General features: G+C 39.0%; 1 protein-coding gene across 5 annotated transcripts in view; it reads left to right on the top strand.

Annotated features, from left to right (window-relative positions):
- The first annotated feature begins 861 nt into the window (after positions 1 to 861).
- The window catches only part of TAFA5 (TAFA chemokine like family member 5), a 442,355-nt gene continuing 420,955 nt past the window's right edge, over positions 862 to 22,261 (top strand). For 2 of the 5 annotated variants that reach the window (XR_005104652.1, XR_005104653.1), the window contains exon 1: positions 862 to 2,197. Coding sequence is in view for 1 of the 5 variants with exons in the window: in XM_037390481.1 (XP_037246378.1) it covers positions 2,086 to 2,197 (112 nt within the window). In the remaining 4 variants the exon portion in view is untranslated. The remainder of the gene's footprint in view (positions 2,198 to 22,261) is intronic. The other 3 variants (XR_005104654.1, XM_037390481.1, XR_005104655.1) reach the window with 3 other exon arrangements.

Genomic DNA, 22,261 nt, shown 5'->3' on the forward strand with positions numbered 1-22,261 from the left:
AAAAATGTCCCTACAGTCCTCTCTTGTAAATAATGCAACATTCATATACATTTTTAAGTCCAGATACTTCAGTGGCAAACAACCAGACAAACCCGGGGCTACGGAAGGAATATGGATCTACTTTTTCATGGTATTTTTATTATGCAAGCAAAACACAGGAAAAGATGACTGGGACATTTTGTGACCAAGCTCCTCTTCTAGTCTGCCAATCCTGCTCGGACTCAGAATGTGACTACCTTCTGCAGAAATTAAAATATTAATTTGAGGACATTGCTATGGAGACTCCGAATGGAAAAGCTCAACTACCTGGTCCCTCTGAAAACATTTTAGTTTTTTATTATTGCCATAAAGGTTACTGGCACAGATGTGAACTGGAGCCCTCTGAGCTGGGTTTCACACCGATGTGTCCCTGTCACTACAGCGACAGAAACTGCGTGCCAGCTGCCCCTGTAAGGACCGCAGACGCATACAGGAGGAGGAATGTTTCCATTAACACCTATGGCCGTGTCTAGGCAGGATACACCGCGGAGACTTCGAGCCGCAGCGTGCAGGTGAGGGGAGGGTAGGAGGTCCCTGGGCCACTGCTTCTGCCGAGACTCCGTCTCAGCCAAGAGCAAAGCCTCCCCGAGGGGGCTCCGGGCGGGCGCTGCCTCCCCCTCCCCCTTCCCCTTCCCCTTCCCCCTCCCCACCCGGCGGCCCCCCCGCGCCGCCCCTCCGCCGGAGGCCGTGGGCAGAGGCTGGGGGCTGGGGCTGCCTCTGCCCCCGCTGAGCCGCCGGGGCTCGTCCCTCTGGCCCCGCGCCCTCGGCCCCTGCCGGCCGCAGGTCCCGCTCCGACGCCCGGCCGCGGCACGGCTGGGAGCAGCCGCTGCGGGCAGGGTCCCCCCGCAGCTCCGCCCTCCCCACCGCCCAGGGTTAGACCCGCCGGTCGCGGTGTCGCACCGGGGCGGGCGAGCGCAGGAGCGGGGCGAGGCGGCGGCGGGCGATGCGGGTGCGGGGGCGATGTTTGCCCCGGGGGCGGGAGCGCTCCTCCGGCGGGGACGCGCAGGTGGCGCGGCGCCGGGGGAAGGACCGCTCCGTGCGCTCTTCACCTGTGGGCGTGACCGCCGTCCCCCTCCCCCTCCGCCGCCGCCTTCTCTTTACTTGAAGGGCCGGCGCTGCTCTAGCGGCAGAGCCTAAGCGCGGAGCTGGCGGCGCAGGGAGAGGAGACCAGCCGCCGCCGAGCCTCCGTGTAAAGTGTCCCGCCCGCCGCGGATCCGGCCCTTCGCGCCTCCGCCCCGTCGAGCCCGCCGGAGCGGCCGGGAGAGGAGATCAGGCTGGACTGGCGGGGGGGACGCGGCGCCTCTCCTCCCGGCGGGCCGGGCTGTCTGTATCCGCCGCCGTCCTCGGCCGTTGGCGGGCACCGCCGCCTCCCGCTCCTCCGCGGGCGCTGGGCTCGGGCGCCGACCGCCCTCGCCCGGCCGAGCTGCCTGGCCGAGCCCTCCGCCGTGGGCGGGCGGCGGCGGCCGCCGGGGTGCCCGCGCCCCTCCGTGCCCGCTGCCCCGCGGCCATGCTGCCCTGGGCGGGCAGGCGGCGGCGGCCTGAGCGGGGGTCGCCCTAGAGCGGCGGGCGGGCGGGCGGGGGAGGCCTCCCCGCGGTAGCACCGCCTGGGCCCGCGGGCGGCCTGTGGAGGGCTGCCCCCCGGGGAGGGGAGGCGGCAGGGGAAAGGACAGCAGGCGAGACAACTTCTGCAAATTAACAAAGGAAAGGAGAAAAAGAGGAGGAAAAATTAAAAATAAGGCTCGTTCGTGGGACATCTCCAAAGCTCAGCACCACGCGAGTCCCAGCAAAACCCAGCGCACTGGTGACTCTCGCCACAGTGACGGGAGGAGAGTCGGTGACGGGCGCTGCGTCCTGCGCACCTTAGGGTCGCCTTGGCTTTCTGGCTTGACCATGATTCCTGCAACAGGACTATGTTGCTGCTGATGGACCACGGGGTCGTTGGAAGATGCCTTCCTTGAGGATTATAGGTGGAGAAAGGCCATCGGTCAAGGGGAGAGCTGGCTGGTGAAACTCTCTGACTTTCCCCCCACCAGGGAAGCGGCTTCAATGGCTCCATCTCCCAGGAGAAGCAGTAGGAAGGATGCCAACGCCTTGCCAAGCATGTCTTCAACTTTCTGGGCTATCATGATCCTGGCTAGTCTCCTAATCGCTTACTGCAGTAAGTACATATTTGTCCTGGTGCTTTTGCTGGGCATAAATCCACGCCGTTGCTGTCTGAGGTAACGCTTCTGGCAAAGGCCAAGCTCTGAAGCTGGCAGGCGTAGGTACTGTGCCTCAGACTTGCCACCTCAACACATCTCCCCTCACTCCCCCGTCTTGTAATACTGCTGCTTCTCGGGAGCATGAGATGTCCTTAGCTTGTAGATGTGGCATTTCCAGTCCAAGCAGACACATCTCTTGGGTTTTAGGAACAAACTTTTTACTGGTAGTAACCGTGATCCACTGGTCACTGTTTATTATCAGATGCTACCAGCTTTCTCCCCAACTGCGCCCTCCACGTACACACTCTCTTATCTCCTGTCCACCTTCGTGAGCAGGAGCTGTTTTGCTTATGTTCATCCGTTTAGGAAGCACATACTTAGTCAAGTGACAGATGTCTTAACATCACCAAGATCATATGTGATTCTCTGACAGTGAAATTGCATTGGCTCAAACCCTGGCACTTCCTTAGCATATCCTCAGCAGTTTAGTAAGCCCATGCCATCAGTTTTAGAGCTGCATCACAGGTTATCGGTGGAGTTATGTATATTTCAGACTTGGGAGATTTTTCATTAATCAGACTGAGTTACAGTTAAGGTATCTGTAAGAATCAAGTGCCTGGTCTACTAATACTTTAAAAGGTCTTTAATTTTTTCCTGCTAGTTTGTATTACTCTTAACAAGAGTAATTTTCAAGCAGTTATCTAATATAAATACAGTTAATGCCCATACTTCTGTGGAATGCAAGTTAGTCCATAGTACCGGAGTGGAAATCTTTCAAAGAGAACAGAAAAAGCAGTTTCTATGCAATAATAAAAAAATATGTAATTTATTAGGGACCTGCATAGCTTTGCCAAAATGAATCTACACTGTATTTTCCCAACTTGAGCTGAATGTGGTCTGTAATTTCATTGTAATGCGTATTCTTTTCATTAGCTGTAGCATAAAAGACTTTGCACTAGGCTTGTCTTGTTGAGCTGTAATAGGTGTAGGTTATGATGAATAGGGAATAGATTCTGGTTTTCAGGAGCATGCCTGCTGCATTTCTTAACCCTCTATTACATTCCCGCCAATTATATTATATTCTCCATTTTTCTGTGCTATTTTTTTTTCTCCTGAAACAAGATTGTAATTGCCTAAAAGAACCTTTAATTGACTTTTTTTTTTTTTTTGCATGTTACAGGGACTTTTTGTACTGACAAGATGAAAGAGGCATATTCCAAAGAGAATAACATATTTTGTAACTATTTTTTTTTTTTGTCATTTAGCACATTTTGCATTACACTTGTCATAAAAAATCATATCAAACAGGTCACACTTCTAAATAGTTTCGTTTTGTACACAATGCCATTTTCGATGTGCTAACATAGGGGAATGCTAAACAACTTACTGAGATTTAAAAGAATTTTTGTCATACTGGAAGTGACTCAGTAAATATGTATTACAGGATGAATAGTTCAAGTGTAAAGGGAACTCAACTGGATGTTAGTAATAGGAATTATTTTATTATATTTGTGCTAGTAATGCTCGGAGGGTCCCAGGCTTTTTGTGAGAAGATAAATCTTCTGTGCAGATACTTTCTGTCAGCACAGCCTCAGAAAGAGTTAATTGTAACTCTGACACGTTAAAAATTATTTATGTTCAACAGTGAGAGGTTTGACAGTGTTCTGTTCTAAGGAATGAAGCTGTTAATTTGAATTGTTATATATTGTTCATTATTTATTTTTTGCATTGTTTATTAATGCTGAATAATGCAAATGTTAGCCTATCTGGTGTGCTTAAATGACCAGTTTCTAATTAGTTCTCTCAGCCAATGCAGATGATGTTCCTCAAACATGTAGTACGCTCTTCGTTCCATATAGCGCTGAAAAGCACCATGCAGCTTAAAATATGCAGTGTCAAAACACTCCACCGTTTATGTAATGTTTCACTGATTTGACAACTGCAATTCCAAATGTTAACGAAGCACCATGAACATTTTCTCTAGCGGTAGTATTTGAAAAACTGCAAAAAAGATGCTTTTGCTCTGTGGAAAGGGTGAAGATGTTTAAAAATCAAGGAAAAAAAATATGAAGCCATTTCTAGGTGAAGTAGTACTGCAAATGTTATGAATTGTTTTAAAAATCATCTAGGGCTTATTCAGTCTTTTGTAATTTGCTGCCTTATTTTTTGAAGCAAAGCATAGCTGGGGGGGACATGGACGGACAGATGTGACTTATGTTTTAAGAATAGTAGCCTTGACATATTTCTTAGGAAGTAAAAAACCCCAGAACTTGACAACGTAAGGTGGTTTGTATTTTTTCACACACCTCATATTCAGCTATATGGAAGTATACCAACTTAAATCTCAGATACCAAGCAGAATTCTGTGAAAAACCACAAAGATGAATATATTATTAAAGAAATTGCAGAAACCTTATATCTGATTATCTCTCACTGTACCTTTTTACTACATTTACATCAAGCCCTGCAGCACCAAAAAACCCCCAAAACAAAACAAAAAAACAACCCACAACAGAACTGTTCCATTTTCCCTTTTTTTTTTTTTGTAGCACTATAAATAAAACTTTTGATCTACCTTATTTTAATTTTTAATCTGTTAGTCTGACAAAGCTTATTCCTGAATCAGTTATATGAATGCTGCTTCCCCTTCCCCTAATTACTTTTTGAATCTTTGTTTCTGGGAATGTATTTGTTGTACAATAGTCATCCCTATTACCAGGAGCAATCAGTAAACACCATACTCCGAGTTTCCCCTGACAGATAAGCATATTTATGAAGCATGTTCTGGATGCATATGTACAGTCCATTAGATTTTTATGTATACCTTGCTTTCTGAAGTCCAATTATGTTCTCTTTGACATGGTAAATGATAAAATGATATTTTTTTCTTTCTTAAATGTTTAGTTTATAGTTGGGATAGTGGCTCCATCCTATGGTGGAAAAGAAGCTTGCATCAAATCAATTAGGTTAGTTGCTATAGTGATAAACATAATGTAATATTCTCCAACCAAGAAAAAAATGGTTTGACTTGGTAGATTCTCAGCAGGAGAAGGCAAAAATGAAGTAGTTGAAATAGGCTGTTCATGGTGCTTGGTGTGACCACCAAGGAGTTCATTTACCTAATAGAAGCATCAGTAACTGTAAAAAGTATCAGAAGACTATCCTGGTAGAGGATGAACACATTCAGTGGCAATTCGGAATTAGAGGAGTTGTGACATTTCTGGATCCCAGACATGAATTCTGCACACTTGTTTAATGAACAATAGTAGACCAGAGAGAATTGCCTACAATGAACTTTTAAGTTACTGGTTTTATGTTGTAAATGTACATCAAATTGTTTTGGGTTTTGGGGTTTTTTTTTCTGCTTTGTAACTGGGACTTGCATTTTTCCATGTTAGAGTTTGGTCAAATTAAGCCAATTTTCTGTGGGTTCACAGCTGCGTGCTACATCAGGAACCTAAGTAACATGATTTTGGTTCAGAACTATTGTTTAGTATGTTTATTCAGTGGCTTTGCTGTAAATACTGAGGTGCTTTTTATATGAAAATGATGACTTCTTAAACAATGTATGATTCGGCTTTAGCAAAGTTGTGGCTGTTACGAGCTTTTGGCTTTCTTAATTTTATACTGTTTTGTAAGCATGAGGAATAGAATATAAGAACACTGTGGTGTTACAGGTTTTGCTGTGCTGTTAAGGTAGTACTTCTAAGGGCAAGCAAATGGTTTTTTTGAAAGGAACCACCAAAACTGAATGGTACGTGGAAAGTTCACATTCTTGTTTTAAATACTGTGTATGGAAGAGAGCACTATGAAGCCCAGTATTTATGCCAACTAAATGGTGATAGTACTAGGAAAAAAGAAACTAAAACTCCAAAATGCAAAATATGTCCTGTAACTCTACAGTTCTTCATTATAAGTGCTAGTCCTTTCACAGTAATAAGAAATGGAAAGAGGAAATGTTCTCCTGATTCATTATTTCTTTCGCTTGCAGAATACAAAATAAGAACATTGTAATGATGAAATACTGGTAGATTATATTAAATGACTGATTCAGCAGTGTATCATTTAAATCTGTGGAATTTCTTGAACAGAAAAATCAAGCCCTTAGCATAAACCAAAAAAGTGTCTCAAAGATTTTTGCATAGTACTATGTGAAATGCAGATAATTCCCATGGAAAATATTATATTGACCTCACCTTAAACTGAGATCCTGTTGTTACACATTAGGTGGACACTACTCTTTTGAGAAATACCTTTTCATCATCCTGTTCTGGAATTGCTTTCTGTCTAGGATGCACAGGCTACTACGGTCTCTAGGTCTTATTGTACCTTTATACTATTTTGAGACTGCCACCAGGGATGGCATTTAGCTGTGACTGTCATCTGGACACCTCTCCAACAGGAGCTACCATATATATCATCATGCATAAGCTACTGAACAGGTGTTAGATGATAAATGGTCACTGCTGATTTGTGTTGGATGTAAACAAGTCACGTCTGAATGAAGGTCTACAGCTCCTGTTACTGATCCTTCACTGTTATTCAGATCACTTTCTGTTTTTCACAAATGAAAAAGTTGTTTTTTTTAAACCTGTCCAACTGATCTGCAATTTTAGTATGTTTTCTGCAAGAATTACTGTTTGTATTTTTCCCAAGCTGCACACGGGACATATAGAACAACTGTCATTACTCACTTTTTTCAGTCTAGTTTGTGTATAGAAATCAAAAATAATGCTTTTATGATATTAAATAAGAAAATCAAGATATTAAAATTTTGTTTCTTTATGTAACATCCCAGTGGCTTCTTTTCAAGAAGGTTCATTTTTTGAATTAAAACCAGTGCTTTGAACTTAATGACCTCTACAGCATACTACCTGTCAATGTGAGTGCCAAACTGACACTGAGATTGTCTCAGCAGTTGAGTTGTAGTCTGTCCAGATGATGTATTACATAGAAGTTGCTGGCATCAACATAAGAAATGTCTTCTTACTGCTTTTAATGTTGAATTCAACCCTTTAAGGCTAAGTAAGTACCATTTACAGTTTCTCAAATGTATTTGAATTCTGGTAACTCTTACTTCCATTGCAAGTATAACCACTGATATAGATGGATATAAGAGGAAACAGGCAAGGAGGGGGAGCTAGAAAGAAATTGGTATTCTAAATTACATATGTGGCAGAGGAGTATTCCAGGTCTTTCAGCAGCATTGGTAGGAGAGAGACTGAGAGCTCTTTGACTTGTTTATGCAATGTGCTGTATTGTTCTTGCCTTATCCTGTGAAAACAGTATTGGGAGCATGGACTAGGCCCCTACTGCTCCACCTAAGTGTGTAAACATGGGCTAGTTTGAAGCTCCCTTATTAGGGTGCCGTTAATCTTTCACTCATTATTATTAATTTCACTCCTTTTTATTACACTAAGTATTAGGGACTCCATTGAAGAAGTAGTAGTAAGTCCGTCACTGAGATTGACTTTATGAGTGGGTATTTTTCCACTCATTCTTCTCTGCTAGAAGCTGGAGGTATGGAATCTCTCAGGTTTTAGATGTAATTTAGTGCTTGCTCAGTGGTTACCCTAACCATAGGGCTGAAAAGACCATACTGACAGCTAGTCCAGCATCCGGCATGCCAAATCATGTTTATTAGAGCTATGCTTGAATGTTGTCAATAACTTCGAAATGCACTTGGATACTGAACTAGGTACAGAACTGTCAAATGCATAGGCAAATCTAGATGTCATTGATTAACCAAGGTCTTCTTGCTGCTGTGCGTATTGTTTGTTGCTAAATTCAAACCAGAATGTTTTTATGCTTAGACTTGTGTTTGACCAGGTGTGTTGTTCTGCTGTTGGGCTGGGGATTTGTTTAGGTGGGTTTTTTTCCTCTTTTTAAAGGGAAGTTACAGTGCTTTTTGCACAGATGGTTGGCAAAATTGCTTATTGTAGAGGTTTGTTTCAAAGATTTTGTGCATGTTTTTCAATAAATGGACTTGGGCTACGCTACCGTAGTCACAAATATAACGATAGAGGGGTTTGCATTCCTATTGGTCTCCTAAAGACTTTGCGGCCGGTGTCTTCTTATGATTTCTGGATGGACTATTTCTCTGTACACTTTTCCTCAAATACTTGATTGCTGTCAGATAGCAGGAAAGTATTTCATCTAACTTTGGGGTGAGGAGTATAGATGACTATTTTTCAAAAGAGTCTTTGTGCAACCGCCCCTTTGGTTTCTTTCCAGAGTAACAGCTAGTTACTCAATATCATCCCCCGTTTTGTGTCTCCTAGCACTTTCTTTTAAGTTCCTGTGGCCCAATACAGCAATAACAAAGTTACTTCTCTAGAACAAAATGTTATTTATTTTGCCAAACGATATGCGGCTGTTGGAGAAAACATGAACTGTATCTAGAGCAACCTGTAGTTACTATTTTTTCCTCTGGTTACAATTCCCTTCAAGGCTGTAGATTGCTATGGCTTATTTTTAATTTTGATGTTCTCTGCCTTATTCTCTTGCAGCCTGAGTTAACACATGGTTTCAGCTGACCCTTATTTTTCAGAGCCCTCCGCCAATTGCACCTCCTGCTCTTCCAACATGAGAGTGTTTTGACAGGGCAAGATCTTACAGTATTTTTAGGATCACATACCTGGCAAAATAAAGCATCTTTCTGTCTTTGCCTGTGACTGAAAGTAGCAATTTGAGCTATGACCTCATTGTTCATTTTGGTGGTTTGAAGGTCCAGGACTGGGACTGTCTCTGGTTTTGTTTTGTGTGGAGGTTAATTCCAGAACATTGTTAGCAGATGTGCTCTCTGTATTCTCTGTACCCAAAACTGAATAGGAGCCCAGAGCAGAATGCCTAGGAGACTGGTAACATTTCAAATTGCATGTTGGTTGGACTGATTCCTGATTTTTCATACATTGTAGAGAAGAACTGTAGTGACCGTACTCAAGTGACTACTCAAGTACAGTGGTAGAACCTGCTGGTTCCATTAGCTGACAAAACTGCACCATCTGAGAGAAAGGTCCTTCATTCTTACAGAAATGAGAAATTGCTACAGAAACCAAAATTTCTTTTTTTTTTTTTTTTGTATGAAGTCTATAAAAAAGTAAAAGTTATTTTTCTTGTTAATCATAGTTTAATTTATGATGGCTTTTACCTTTGCTCTTAGAATTCTTCCCCTCCCTCTCCCCCCAATTGTAGAACTCCGATGTTGACAAATGTGTTCTAAGAGATGATACACTGACACTATGAGATACTGTTAACTCCAACTGCCTGTATCACTTCCAATACTCTCAGATGTCAGTAGCCCTTTAGCAGAATATATAATTTTTCCAGCGAGCTACCCAGTGCAAAGTTTGGCAGAGCAGCTTAGCCAGATGATAGAAGTGGGTTCAAGCTAAGCTCTTGCAGTTTTCATTAAATGTTTCAACTGCAAGCAGAAATCTCAAAATGCTCTGGGAATATGGGGACTTTTGGCACTTTTCTGGCAGATCCAGAGGAGGACTACTAAACTGATCAGGGTTCTGGAACACCTTTCCTGTGAAGAAAGGCTCAGAGACTGTGGTTTTTCAGCCTGGAGAAGAGAAGGCTACAGGAAGACCTTACTGCGGCCTTTCAATATATTGAGGGGGCTTATAAGAAAGATGGAGAGAGATGTTTTACCGAGGCCTGTAGCGATAGGACAAGGAGTAATGGTTTTAAACTCAAAGAGTGTAGATTCAGATTAGATATTAGGAAGAAATTTTTTATGATGAGGGAGGTGAGGCACTAGAACAGGTTGCCCAGAGAAGCTGTGGCTGCCCCATCCCTGGAAGTGTCCAAGGCCAGGCTGGATGGGGCTTGGAGCAACCTGGTCTAGGGGAAGGTGTCCCTGCCCACAGCAGGGGGACTGGAACTACCTGATTTTTAAGGTCCCCTCCAACCCAAACCATTCAATAAATTTTATTCTCTTGCTTTAAATTAAACTAAGTACATGACATTGTGAGGGGTTATCTGTTACTGACAGCATCCTCTGGTGTTACCAAAAGGATTCACTAGTTTCTAATGTTTTTGAACCAAAATGGACTTTATGTTTAGTTATACCTTGGATACTTTTCTTCCACGTAACTGAAATGTGACTTTTTCTATTATTTTTATATATTCCAATGTAGTTCTGTTTATAGGCTTGAATCATAAGAATATGAAATTATTTTATGAACTACTGTAATAATCTCAGTTAATCTTCAAGATAATTTGATTGAAAAATATCAGAAAGGCTTTCCAGAGCTTTTTCAGTATACACTGTCAGTAGTGTTTTATTGAACATTGTTTTAAGATTAGAGTATATATGTGTTTGTGTATATATGTGCTTAGTAAAAACCACATCAATATTTAAAATAAAAGTGCAATGCTTTAAAAATTGTTCTCACTGAATGTTGCTTAAGTGGGATTTAAGATGAAAGGCATTTGACCTAACATGTCATTGTACATCCTAATACCTGGAATGATGATTTTGTAAAGATACTGTTTTAAGGATTTCCTTTCAAGTTATCAGCTTCAGCTAGGAAAAAAAAAACCCAAACAAAACAACAACAACAACAACAACAACAAAAAACCCCAAAACCAAAACCAAACCCCAACATCCATGTATGTTCTGGAGCTCCAGTCTCAATGGGTTAAAAGAAATGGCTGACAAATAGTCTTAATTCCATCTGAGCGGGACTGGTCTTTCCTTTAAATTTCTGCAGTATAGTCATCTATATTTACCATAATCTCCTTTTAAAGTCAGTGGAAACAGACATTTTTACAGCGTAGTTCATGTGACCTATTTTAGATACCCGATGTGCTCTGAGGTAAATTGGGCTGCAGAAATACCTGTCTTTGTTGAGTACAAAGCAGATTAGACAACTTGCTAAGATTTTAAGATATGTTATCACATTAATCCAGTCCTTCATTACAACATCTTTAGAATGTTGCTTATTTGATTTTCAAGGCCCACGCTTAATATTTAAATGTTTAATGCCAAGTAACTACTTCAGTATTTCTGTAGGGAAGAGAAACTATAGAAAAATAGGCTTGTTATACAGATTCATTAAGACTGTAGGTCAAGATATTTAACTACTGCAGCAAAGGATTTGTACAAATTGAGGGATGTAGTTGGCGTAAATTACTTCTGAAGACATCTTTGCAAACAGCTTGTATGCTGAATATTTCTTGCAATGTGTTTGGTCTTACTGTAAATTCTCCAGTTTCATTGACAGTATTTTCAAAACCTGGGCACTCTAAAAATAGTGTCTTTCCCCTAAAAAGTTGGAAACTAAGTGAATTTTACCTAAGGTGAATTTTGCCTGAATGTGTACCAAAGGTTATCAGCAGCTTTACTATTCTTTTTCTAATTTTTTTAAGCCTCTTCCATATGAGAAAATGTTAAACACATTTGGACTGTGCAGCCTTTTATAGTGTGATTAAAATGTTTGAATCATCTTCACCTACTACTGACTTAGGTGGAAAGTTTTGAACATGAACAATGTGTACATATATATAAGAAGCCACAGGGGCAAAGGAGATTAGAAGTGCTTGCCTTGAATATAAAACCAGTCACGAATTGCACTGAACATTAAAGTGCCACCCCCTCAACTCCTCCTGCCCTTCCTTCTCCTCACCTGGAAGACAAAAGCTGTGTGTGAAAAAAGTTTATGTTATGTGGTTATTTTTGGTAGGATATTGGGCTTTATGATGCAAGAGGTTGCTCCAGTTCTACATTCTTCAGTGTAAGTGCTATTTTTACAGTCCTTTTCATCTGGAGAAATTTGTTGCCTTCTATACCTCATTTGTTTATCAATGTGTTTTTGCTCAAGGAATATATTGCTGCTTTTCACCTTTTTCCATGGTATATATCTTCATGGGCATTCTTTGTCTAACAGCTGGCCGAATCTGGTTGTGCTGTCTGCATAATTAGAGATCTCTACTTTAATCCTATCTATAAATTTAATTATTTTGTAATACAATCTTCTTTAGAATGCCTTACTGAAGAGACTTTTGAACAGTTTGTGACGTTATATGGGTTCCCTTTCCTGTGATTTTGTGGAGTTCTGTAAAGTCCTGCTGTGAACTCAGGATGGTAAGTTGCATGAACTGCCACTTGTAACTATGATAAATGGTTTTGATGTATTTTAGATACAATTCCAAGGAATTAGTTTAAAAACAATTTAAAATACTTGAGTTGGTGGCATTACAAAAGCGGTTCCTTTGAAACAGCTTAATCCTTATCTTTTTCCATTTTGACATTTGATGGCAATATAAGTAAACCAGTATATTCTTTGGCAGAAATATTACATTAACTTCATAAGACTGACATTGTATTGAGCATATGCAATACTAAGAACCATTGCCTAATGTTTTCTCAGATAATTCATCTCTATAAAGAGGAAAGAAATGTGCTTTAGAATTCTCAGTTTCACAGAGTAAAAGTAATCTTTTCCTCTTGATATTTTAATATAAGCACAGACACAAAATAATATGAAACACCTACCTATCCCATTTTTTTAGTTAATTCCCTGAAATTTATAAGGTGGTGGGTTTTTTTCTCCATTGAAGACTGAATCTATAGAACTCCAGAAAACATTTCCTACATTATCTTATTAGAGCACATTCCCAATATGTTTCACTGTCTTTCCTTTCACTGCTTGTGATACTGATGGATTTCCTTCCTGAGATCTTCTTTCAGAATTTAGTGCTCTATGTTGGCATAGAGTCCCAATATTAGTTCTCTATATTTTTCAGTTTTTCTTTCTTATTTTTCTTATCTAAGGTCAGGTGAATTGGCCCTACAGTTTTTCTTGCCACTTCCTGAAGTGCTTTTCTGTTACTAGGTCTGACAAGTACAGCTATGTGAATCACAGTTTGCCAGTGACTTCTCAGACAAATTAACTTGATATATATGCAGAGACTTTTTCTCCCAACTGCTAGATCTACAGAGATTTGAGAATTGGGCTTGGTTATTTTTCTTCCACATGCATCAGTTTCTCTGAGCCCATTTTATAAACTCTGTGATATGGCATACTATAGGCTTGCATGTATGTTCCTTATTAAAACTTTGTAAACTGGCAGCGCACAGAGAATATAATAGGTCTGAAATTAGAGCTCATTCTGTCATTCTAAATTATTTACAAAGTATATCAAAGCAACCAATATCACTATGCACAGAGAGTTAGAACTGAACTGTTGAGAAAAAATATGCTTTCAGTTTCAGTGTATGTAATTTGAACAAACATTTTACGTTGCCAAAATGCTGGAGAGCCCTGGTAGATATGATGGGTACATGCCATTTATCATGACAAGGGTGTCTAAATTTCAGATACGTGTTAATATTACTCAGGTCATGTATGTTTTATGTGACAAAGGACACCTATGTTTTGGCTAGATAATACATATTTTTCCCATTGTGGAACAGGAACAGCTCTGTTAGAAGTGGGTGGCAGGAAGCTAGAACTTAAACCAGAGCTAGTTGGTTTTGGTCTTTGTTTGAAAGGGGTGCTTCCATAAAGCATATGGAATGAAAAACTCAGAGCTCTTTGTAAAATCAAAGAGCAGCATTTCTAAAGTACATTTTCATCCAATTTCATGCTCTTATTTTGCTTTCTGGTCTATTTAGTGTATATTTCTATAAATGCATATATTTATTTTCAGGATGTGGCACACTGTAGCTGAACTTCACTGATCAAAATGTAACTTTTTTCCCCACATCTCTAAATTTTCTGATTTATTGTTTTTTCCCCTTAAGAGAAGAGATAATGCCATGAGTTTCAGATAATTTTTGTTTGTTTGTTTTTCTTTTCTTTTTTTTTTTTTTTTAATTGGAAGGTTGTAAGGCAAGCTCAGTGAACGCATGTAAAGCAATAATAGAGGAAGTAAAATTTTGAGGTTTGCTTGCTGACATATTGCAAAAGAATTGGAAATTGGGTTTTAACTTTGATTTGCAGACTTTGAAAGCATTTCTTTGAAAGTCAAAAGAGAGCCTTTCAAATCAGGTACAATTATGTGACAGACAACTGTTGGAGAAATTTCTGTCCTTAAAAAATGAAAGTCTGTGAATTCATACTGAGGCTTGCATGTGTATGGGTTGCTTTTCCTCTTACCTACATCCCAGGATTCATTGACATATAAACACAGGGATACACATATGAGAAGACCATATGATGCTCTGGATCATCAGTTTCAGTTTTGCTTCATTAGAAAAAAAGGTATCATATTGGTTAATTTATATCTTGTCTGGGGTTTTTGAGGGGAATAATTTTCTTTATTTAGGAGTAGTTTGATCAGTAAATAAATGTACTATTTTTTCTTCTTTGGATCGTTCCTCCTAATTTATATAAAACACTTAAATATTTAAATATTGGTAACAGCAGTTCTTTCTAGGACTGTAAGATAAATAGTTTCATTGGTTTATAGGGTATGTAATACGTCTATGGCTGCAAGTCATTTAAAGAAAGCTGAGCTGGGTTGAGTGCTTGCTTTCAGGTAGTGGATTCTGTCCGGCCTTGTCTCTCTTTGTCTTTTCCACAAGTCTGGCAGTCAGGTCCACAGGTGCCCGAGTCTGAAACATCACTGCTAGTCAGGAAGCTGCACCTGCTGAAAGTGAGAGCACCCACTTTATCTCTCTGTGTATTGCAGGGACTGCCATAGTGGAGGAATTAAAGCTGTTAAAATCTGTCAAAATGTTAGTTCCCAACATTGGTAGCATTTTAGCTGAGAGGCAGGAAAATCAAGATCTTAAGGAGTGTGTATTGGCTAACTCATTCAGTTGCTGTGCCTACTAACAGTAATCTTGGCTGGGAGATTCATTGACTGTTGCAGTGCTTAGCTCTATAAAATAACAATAGTGATAAACATAAAAACATATTTTTCTTTCATATTGAAAGTAGCTGTTACTGGGACTATCCTCAGGCAGAAAGAATGTTGCTTGATACATTCAAAACTTACATATATTAACAGTTGGTATTATTCCAGAAAAATGATCATATGTATTTCCTGATAACAAGGAATTAAGCACACCAAATGAGGAATGATTTTTTGTGTGTAAACAGTTAAAGAGACTCCTTTTAAATCAATTGCATACAATGAAAGAGAATTAATGGTGAAAAGAGAAGAAATTCTTGCTTTTTTTCCCCCTCGATCTTGGATTTAAGATGACTAATGTTGAAACAACACATGGAAATTTGCATGAGTGTCTGAGCCATTGACGATAACAAAGGAAGAAGAGCTGCCATATGTGAATTTCATGCAAATGCTATCAAAATATCTACCAAACTCTTCATATTTCTTACTTCTGTTGAAATTAAGCATACAGCTTGTTTTGAAACCATCTAGATTTCTAAAGGTAGTTTTGAGGTATCACTTACAATGTGCTTCAGTTTTCTGTTCAACTCGGTGTGCTATAACATTTTAAAATTTTTCTATATGTGGAACTTCTACAAATACTGGAAATTAGTATCTTTTGTTTCTACAATCTTTTTCAGAGAGTGATTCTGTATGTACTGATTACAGTACACGTATACACAGCATGTCTCATTTCATAATAGTTTTTTTTACTCCATTGCCTGACTAGTTTCTATACATATGAAAAAGCAGATTTAGGTAAGATGAATCTCCATTTTCTGTGAAGAATATTGATCTTACACTAACAACATGTTTCTAAACATAAATGCATTTTCTTTGTTTGTTTTCAATAACATTGAAACAGAGCAGTTGTGGCATGGTTTTTTGCAGGATAAGCATAAACTATCTATTATTTTTGCCTTTGATAAAAACCTTACTACCTCAAGGAACTTAAATATTATTTTTTAAAGAGAAGGGAGTACAAATCTATGAAACAAATTCTAGTGAGCAGAAAGTCTGGCTGGTAGATTAATCGGGTGAAAGAAAGTAGTCTTTTTGACACTTCAAATATGAGGTACATACTAATCTTGTGAAGCTCAAAAACAAATGTCAAGGAGTTTTATGGGCCCCATTAACTTTCAGGTTCAAAAAACACTTGCAACAAACATGTCCCTCTTTCTCTTTTGTAGAACAAATAGCTCAATTAATTTATAGAAGTCTTTCAATTTTGTGTGTAAAAAAAGAAAATGAGAGTAAATTAATCTAAATAAATTGGATTTGTATTTTATTCCATTAATCTTGTGGGAATTAGTATCATAGTGATGCTAATGCCATCATGAAATATTTGTTTCTTACACTTCGTTCTCAAGAACAACAGACATTATTTTTTTCTTGGAACGACGATGCCATTAGAAGTTATTTTCATGGACCAGTGTAGGCCTTTGAAAGTTTCTACTAGACTTTGTACACATTTTTATTGCTTAGTGGATGTTTTCTATTTTTGAGTATGGACTTTTGAATTTTGTCTCATTTGGAGCTTCATTTCCACATAAAATCACAGTTCCCTCTTCCTTCCATACATGCAGTGCAAATCTGGTGATATGAATGACTGCTTCACCAGGACCAACCCACGCCTGAAAAGCAGGTAAGTTCCAGTAAGTCTTAGGTGAAAACCAGAGGGATGTTTTTGCTGCCATGGCTGGTTGAGCCAAAGATGAAGAAGAAGAGATGTCTTTGAAACTGTGAGCTGATTTAGTGGCACAAAGGCAAATGTATTTGTAAATGGGAGTGATTCTAGAGTAAGTTTGTTTTTCTGAGCACTTCTGTCAAGCTTCCAGCATTATGTTGGCCTTCGTGGATTCAGTTCTTACCGCCTCCTCTTTAAACAGGAGCTTTTTACAGAGTTTATTATGTTAACACTTGGCATGGGGTAGAGTTGAATGCTGTGTGTGCATTCTGCTACTTGTACTCTAGATCTAGGTCCAGATAAGGAGTAAATAGGAGGAATGGGATCATTGTGAAAGTCTGAAGATGGCAGGGGAAAGAAAGGCCCATACTATCCTGAATTTGTTACTATGTGAGAAAGATGACCCAAGTAATTTCAGGCTATTGCTGTTTGCTCTCTGCAGCTGTCTTTGGGATGAAAGTAGGAGTATTTGGAGATCAGCTATACTAAAGCTGCCAAGCCTGTTAGAATTGATATGACTGTCTTCCTTTTCCTTACGATGCAGAGGTCATTCAGCAGAGCCACAGGTGTTGTCTCAGACTGGTGGCCTGGTCTGAAGCCCAGCTGACAGGTGGTGTTAGACAGAAGAGCTTTTTTACTACTTTATTGAACACCTTGCTTAGAAAAAGGTGATCGGATTCTGGCCAGCAGCTGGGAACATGTCCAGCATAGTGTGTGAGGGTGTTGTATGGTTTAGTGCTTTTAACACCTGGCCAGCAGTCATAAACAAGCGAACAGTCTTTCTGAGCTAAATAAATGTGATGTACATTTCTGTACATGCACATTAAAACTGAAGATCAAGGTCTTGTAACTGCCTTTACAGAAAAGCAATTACTTCATTGGTTACAAAATATTGTACCACATTCCCTGCAGAAAAATCATTGGTTTGACCCCTTTTCTAAAGAATAGTACACTTATTAAAATGGTAGAGAAACTGTCAGTATTTTCTTGCACTTGATTGACATGGGAACAGAAAGAATAGGGTAAGGCTTAATCTCCACTGAATCCCAGTTCCTCGGGTATGTAATTCTCCACTTAGAAAAATTATGGCAAAAAACATAATTCAGGATCTCATTTCATTGATCAGGTTCTTAGAACTTGCAATAAGAGATGGAAAATGACAGAAAGGGACTGAGTGGTTACTTTCTGTTTATACTTCAAGGTTTCCCTTTGCAACATCTTCCTGATACATTTACGTAGCCACTGTAATGTGTGAGTGACTGGAGAATTTATTTTAAGCTGGAATTGTGTATTCTTGACTGTTAATATGTGTGAACAGGCCAGGAGTCGATACTTGTAATTTGTTTTCACATTGATTATTATTTTAAAATCTTCTGAATCTTAATACATTCTATTTCAATGCTTTGCTGTTAATTTTATAGCAACTTGCTGGCAACAGCAATTATTCCCAAAATTAAAGCTATTTTTCACTAAAAATTATATGATTTTTTTAAACGACTACTTTTCCTCCTGCTTTTCAGATAGTAAAGTTAGGAATGCAGCTGATACTGAAGACTTAAGTAATAGAAATGGGGCAAACTACAGTTAGATGAAGTACGGCATCTTGTGTTTATTAATTATCAGCATGAATTTCTATAATAAAAGAAAGCTTATCTATCATTGTCCAGGAGTAGAGATCTGTGGCGTGTTGGTTAGTTGCAGAATAGCTGTGAATCGTTACTGTGGTTGTCAAAAAGATGTGTTGACTCCAAGGTGAATTAGAAATTAGAGAAGTATTAATGTCACTATAGACAGCATTGTTGAAGACTTCATCAGCAAAGCTATGTATAAATCCCTTTATTCAGAAACTCATTAAATTTTTAAAATTTTAAATTTAAAATTGCTTGGCTTGTTTAGTCAAACATCAACTGAGAGATGTAATAAGGTACGTCAGGAGAATAAACAGGAAAAAAAAAAGAAAAAAACAAGGGCAATGTTAGCTCAGAAGTAAGTGGAATTGGGATTTAATTGATTTGGAAAAAGTATTCTAATGCATAGGGATATGTAGTAGAAAGGCATTGGATTTGATGACTTGAAGACATCTCTTCCAGACTTTTGTTCATCTAATGATATTGCTGTTCTTAATGTTAGGCTTCTGTGAGATGGTAGTATCTAGCTGTTAACTTATTTCTGTGTTGCCTTTTTTTTTATTCTTTTTCAATGAGTCCATTACATCACTCAACAGATGACTTGAAATTCAAGCTCTTATGTGCCAAATTTGTAGAGCATCTCATTAGAACTATAGCCTTAAAGATACCCCTAACACTATGTTTCCCAGACTGTGTGTTGTGCCCCTTGTGGACAAGCCAGTGAGGGAAAAGTATTATAAATAAGTTACTTTTAGGGCATGTAATACTTACATTCAGGAAGGTGGAATATGAACAAGCTGCCATTCCTTTGAAGCAGAAGACAGATGCTGTAATAGGTTCTAAACCACTGCCAGTACAGATTGCCAGTGATTCACGGTGTAAGTGATCGTATACAGCAGAATAGCCAGCCAGCAACATTTGAGTGTTCTTATACCTGGGTATTTTTGTTTACTTGGTACATATTAGAACAATCTGCAGTGTCCAGATAAGACTATTTTACAGCCCTCAAGCCCATGGTTCTCAGTCACTTCAAGTCACTGTAACTTTGAGCTCCTACTACATCGAGAGTCAGATCATGGAAATGATCCCCATCCAACACATTTTTCTTTTCATTTTCTTCCATTTTTTTCCCCTCTCCCTCTTTTGGTCAAATTAGTTTTCAGACAGAGAGCTTCTTTGACTGCTATGGCTGGCATAAGGGTGTGTAGGAATATATGGCTGGGATGAGGGAGAGGTTACCCCTTCTTATAAGTCTGTGCTAAAATCATGGAATTGCCTATGGATTACTGTCTTTGTCTCCTGATGTCTCTTAAATGTTTATTTGCTTCTTTGGACTGGTTGATAAGGCTTTAGTTCAAGTTTTGAGTTACATCTGGAGTCTCTTCTATCCATCAATATTGTATGTCCTTATCCTCAAGGACTTCCCAAAATGAGTCATGGGAGAGATCCCCATCTTTTGAGTAATGTTGGCTCTTTTGATAAAACACATTCAAGTACACAAAGTTGTCTGATATAATTTATATAAAATTTTATGGGTTAGAGGTCTACTTGGTTCAGTTCTTTATTTATACTGAAGCAGAGAAAAACATTTACTTGGTTATATCGACAAGACATTCAGCCCATTAATGACAGTAATAGGTTTAGGGGGTTTTAGGGAAATCTAAGGACAGCACAAGGTTGTAGGAAACTTGTCCCTAAAGCCCTCCTGTCCCCCAGCTTTTTTTCTTCTCAGAGAGCCCTGGGTTGGATGAGATTAGGAGGCAGTTAGTAAACTGCAGATCATTTCCCTTAACTCCATTTAGTATGGGCATTGAGAAATGAAATTATTTTTTGTCTTTTGTATTTCATGGGGTCACGAGACACCACTGTAACTAGTATAATTTAGAAAGTGGTATTATGCCATAAATTGTATCCAGCTGCAATGGGCAACAAAGCATAGGAATTGAGAAAACACCTGTTCTCTTAGTGTGGGGTTTTTGGGTTTTTTTCCCCAGTATGACTGATATGTGGTCTGTTAATTCATGATCCTCATGTAACATTCTTTATCACATATGTAGTTGAAATCTGGAATAAAGAACACATAATATTGCATTTGAGAATGGAAGGATATATGATATGATGATGAGAATAGCCGGTACTCCTCTACCAATAATGTATTCTAAATCTTCTCCCTTTCTTTTGCTTAATTCATAATAATGTTGTGTGTTTGTGTGTTTCATAAAGTATTTCTTATGCATCTGTTGAGATGAAATTCTGTTGTAGAGTCGTTGTCATCCCTGTGTTTGCCTTCTCCCCTTCCCCCCCCCCCCCCCCCCCCCCCAGTTCAGAAACACCTTCAGGGGAAACAGGAAATTTTAGGGTCATAGGAAAATATTCAGTTCTGTAAGAATTTATTACAGCCATTTTTTTTTAATAGTTTCAAAAATAAACGACATAAAACCCTATCTAAAAATTACTTTAAACAATATTTAGGTCCTGTTGAAAGTCAGCAGGAGCAGAATAGTGAACATCTCAAGGACTCTCTAAAATTGGGGTTACGCAAAACTGCTTGAAATCAATTTTCAACTCCAAGATGTTGAAGTGAATCCCTAAATCCCTACCTTCCCTCTAGTATTACAATGAATAATAAACACTCTGTATTTCACTTGCCTAGCTGATCAAAGCAGTGGATTTCAGAAGTCTCACTGGGCATATCTTCCTTTGCTGAAATGAGGACTGAGATTGACTTCAGTATTTTGACTCTTTAATCAACATGACTTTTATAAACTGCAGTTATTTCCTTTTAACAGACAATCCTGTAAGATCTTGCGTTTTTAAAGTCACCATATCTTCTCAACAACTTAAAAACTATTTAAATAATTTTAAAATTAAAAATAAAAATGCCTGAAACTCTAAATTCAAGGAGAACTTTAGATTATGGCTAAATTCTTTCACTGAGTAAGCAGATTTGATTCAATCTAGAGGTGACAATTCTGAGCTAACATCTGCCAAGCACTGGCAGTAACATAATACTTATGCAAAAGCTTATTATATTGACCTCATAGTGAATGGGTTTAAGAGAAACATCGTTGGTGAAAAATCACATTAGAAATGTTCTTCCTGATTGGCTTAACAATACTGTTACTATTAACTTTATCGTGTGCTACCTAAGGAATAATTAAACCAGATGGTGTGTTAAACCCAACTGAAAGAATAAAGACATTTTTACTTTTAAGTTGATCAAAATTAGGTAAAACAGCATATGTTCATGTACATTACGATTCCTTTAACTACATATTAACTGCTTTCCTTAATATTCTTCCTGGTGATCTGAGAGCTCTGCCTCTTGAAAAAAAAAAAAAAAACAACCAAACAACCAAAACCAAAAAACCAATCCCTCTTCAAATTCTTCCTTTCTGACTCTCTGGTCACTCATTCCCCAGTGTTACTTTGCTTTTTGTATAATGTAAATAAACAGGTTGCTCACTGCAGCATTCTCAAGTTATGTGAAATTGAAATACAGGCTATTTTGGGCCATATTCAAATTGTACAAATTGGGGCAGGTATATCTAAAAAAGGATTTGGAGATTACCTCTAAAGAAGCACAGCCTGCACAAATGAGCAAATTACATTTTATGCAACAGATGTTGAGGAGGGAATTACAAATACTCTATTTCCTGTTATATTAGTCCTGACTTGCCACCTTTTCTCTTTAGCAATGCCATGCCAGGCTAATAGTACAGAATAACACACCACACCACATACATTATAACTAAAGTCTTTCTGCTGCCCATGAGCCAGAGCTGTGTTAAATTATTCCTCAAAGCATAAACTACTATTATAATTGCTCTTGTCATATCAATAACTCTTTTCAAACG

The sequence above is a fragment of the Falco rusticolus genome, chromosome 5, assembly GCF_015220075.1.
Source record: "Falco rusticolus isolate bFalRus1 chromosome 5, bFalRus1.pri, whole genome shotgun sequence".
In the NCBI taxonomy this organism is placed as follows: domain Eukaryota; kingdom Metazoa; phylum Chordata; class Aves; order Falconiformes; family Falconidae; genus Falco; species Falco rusticolus.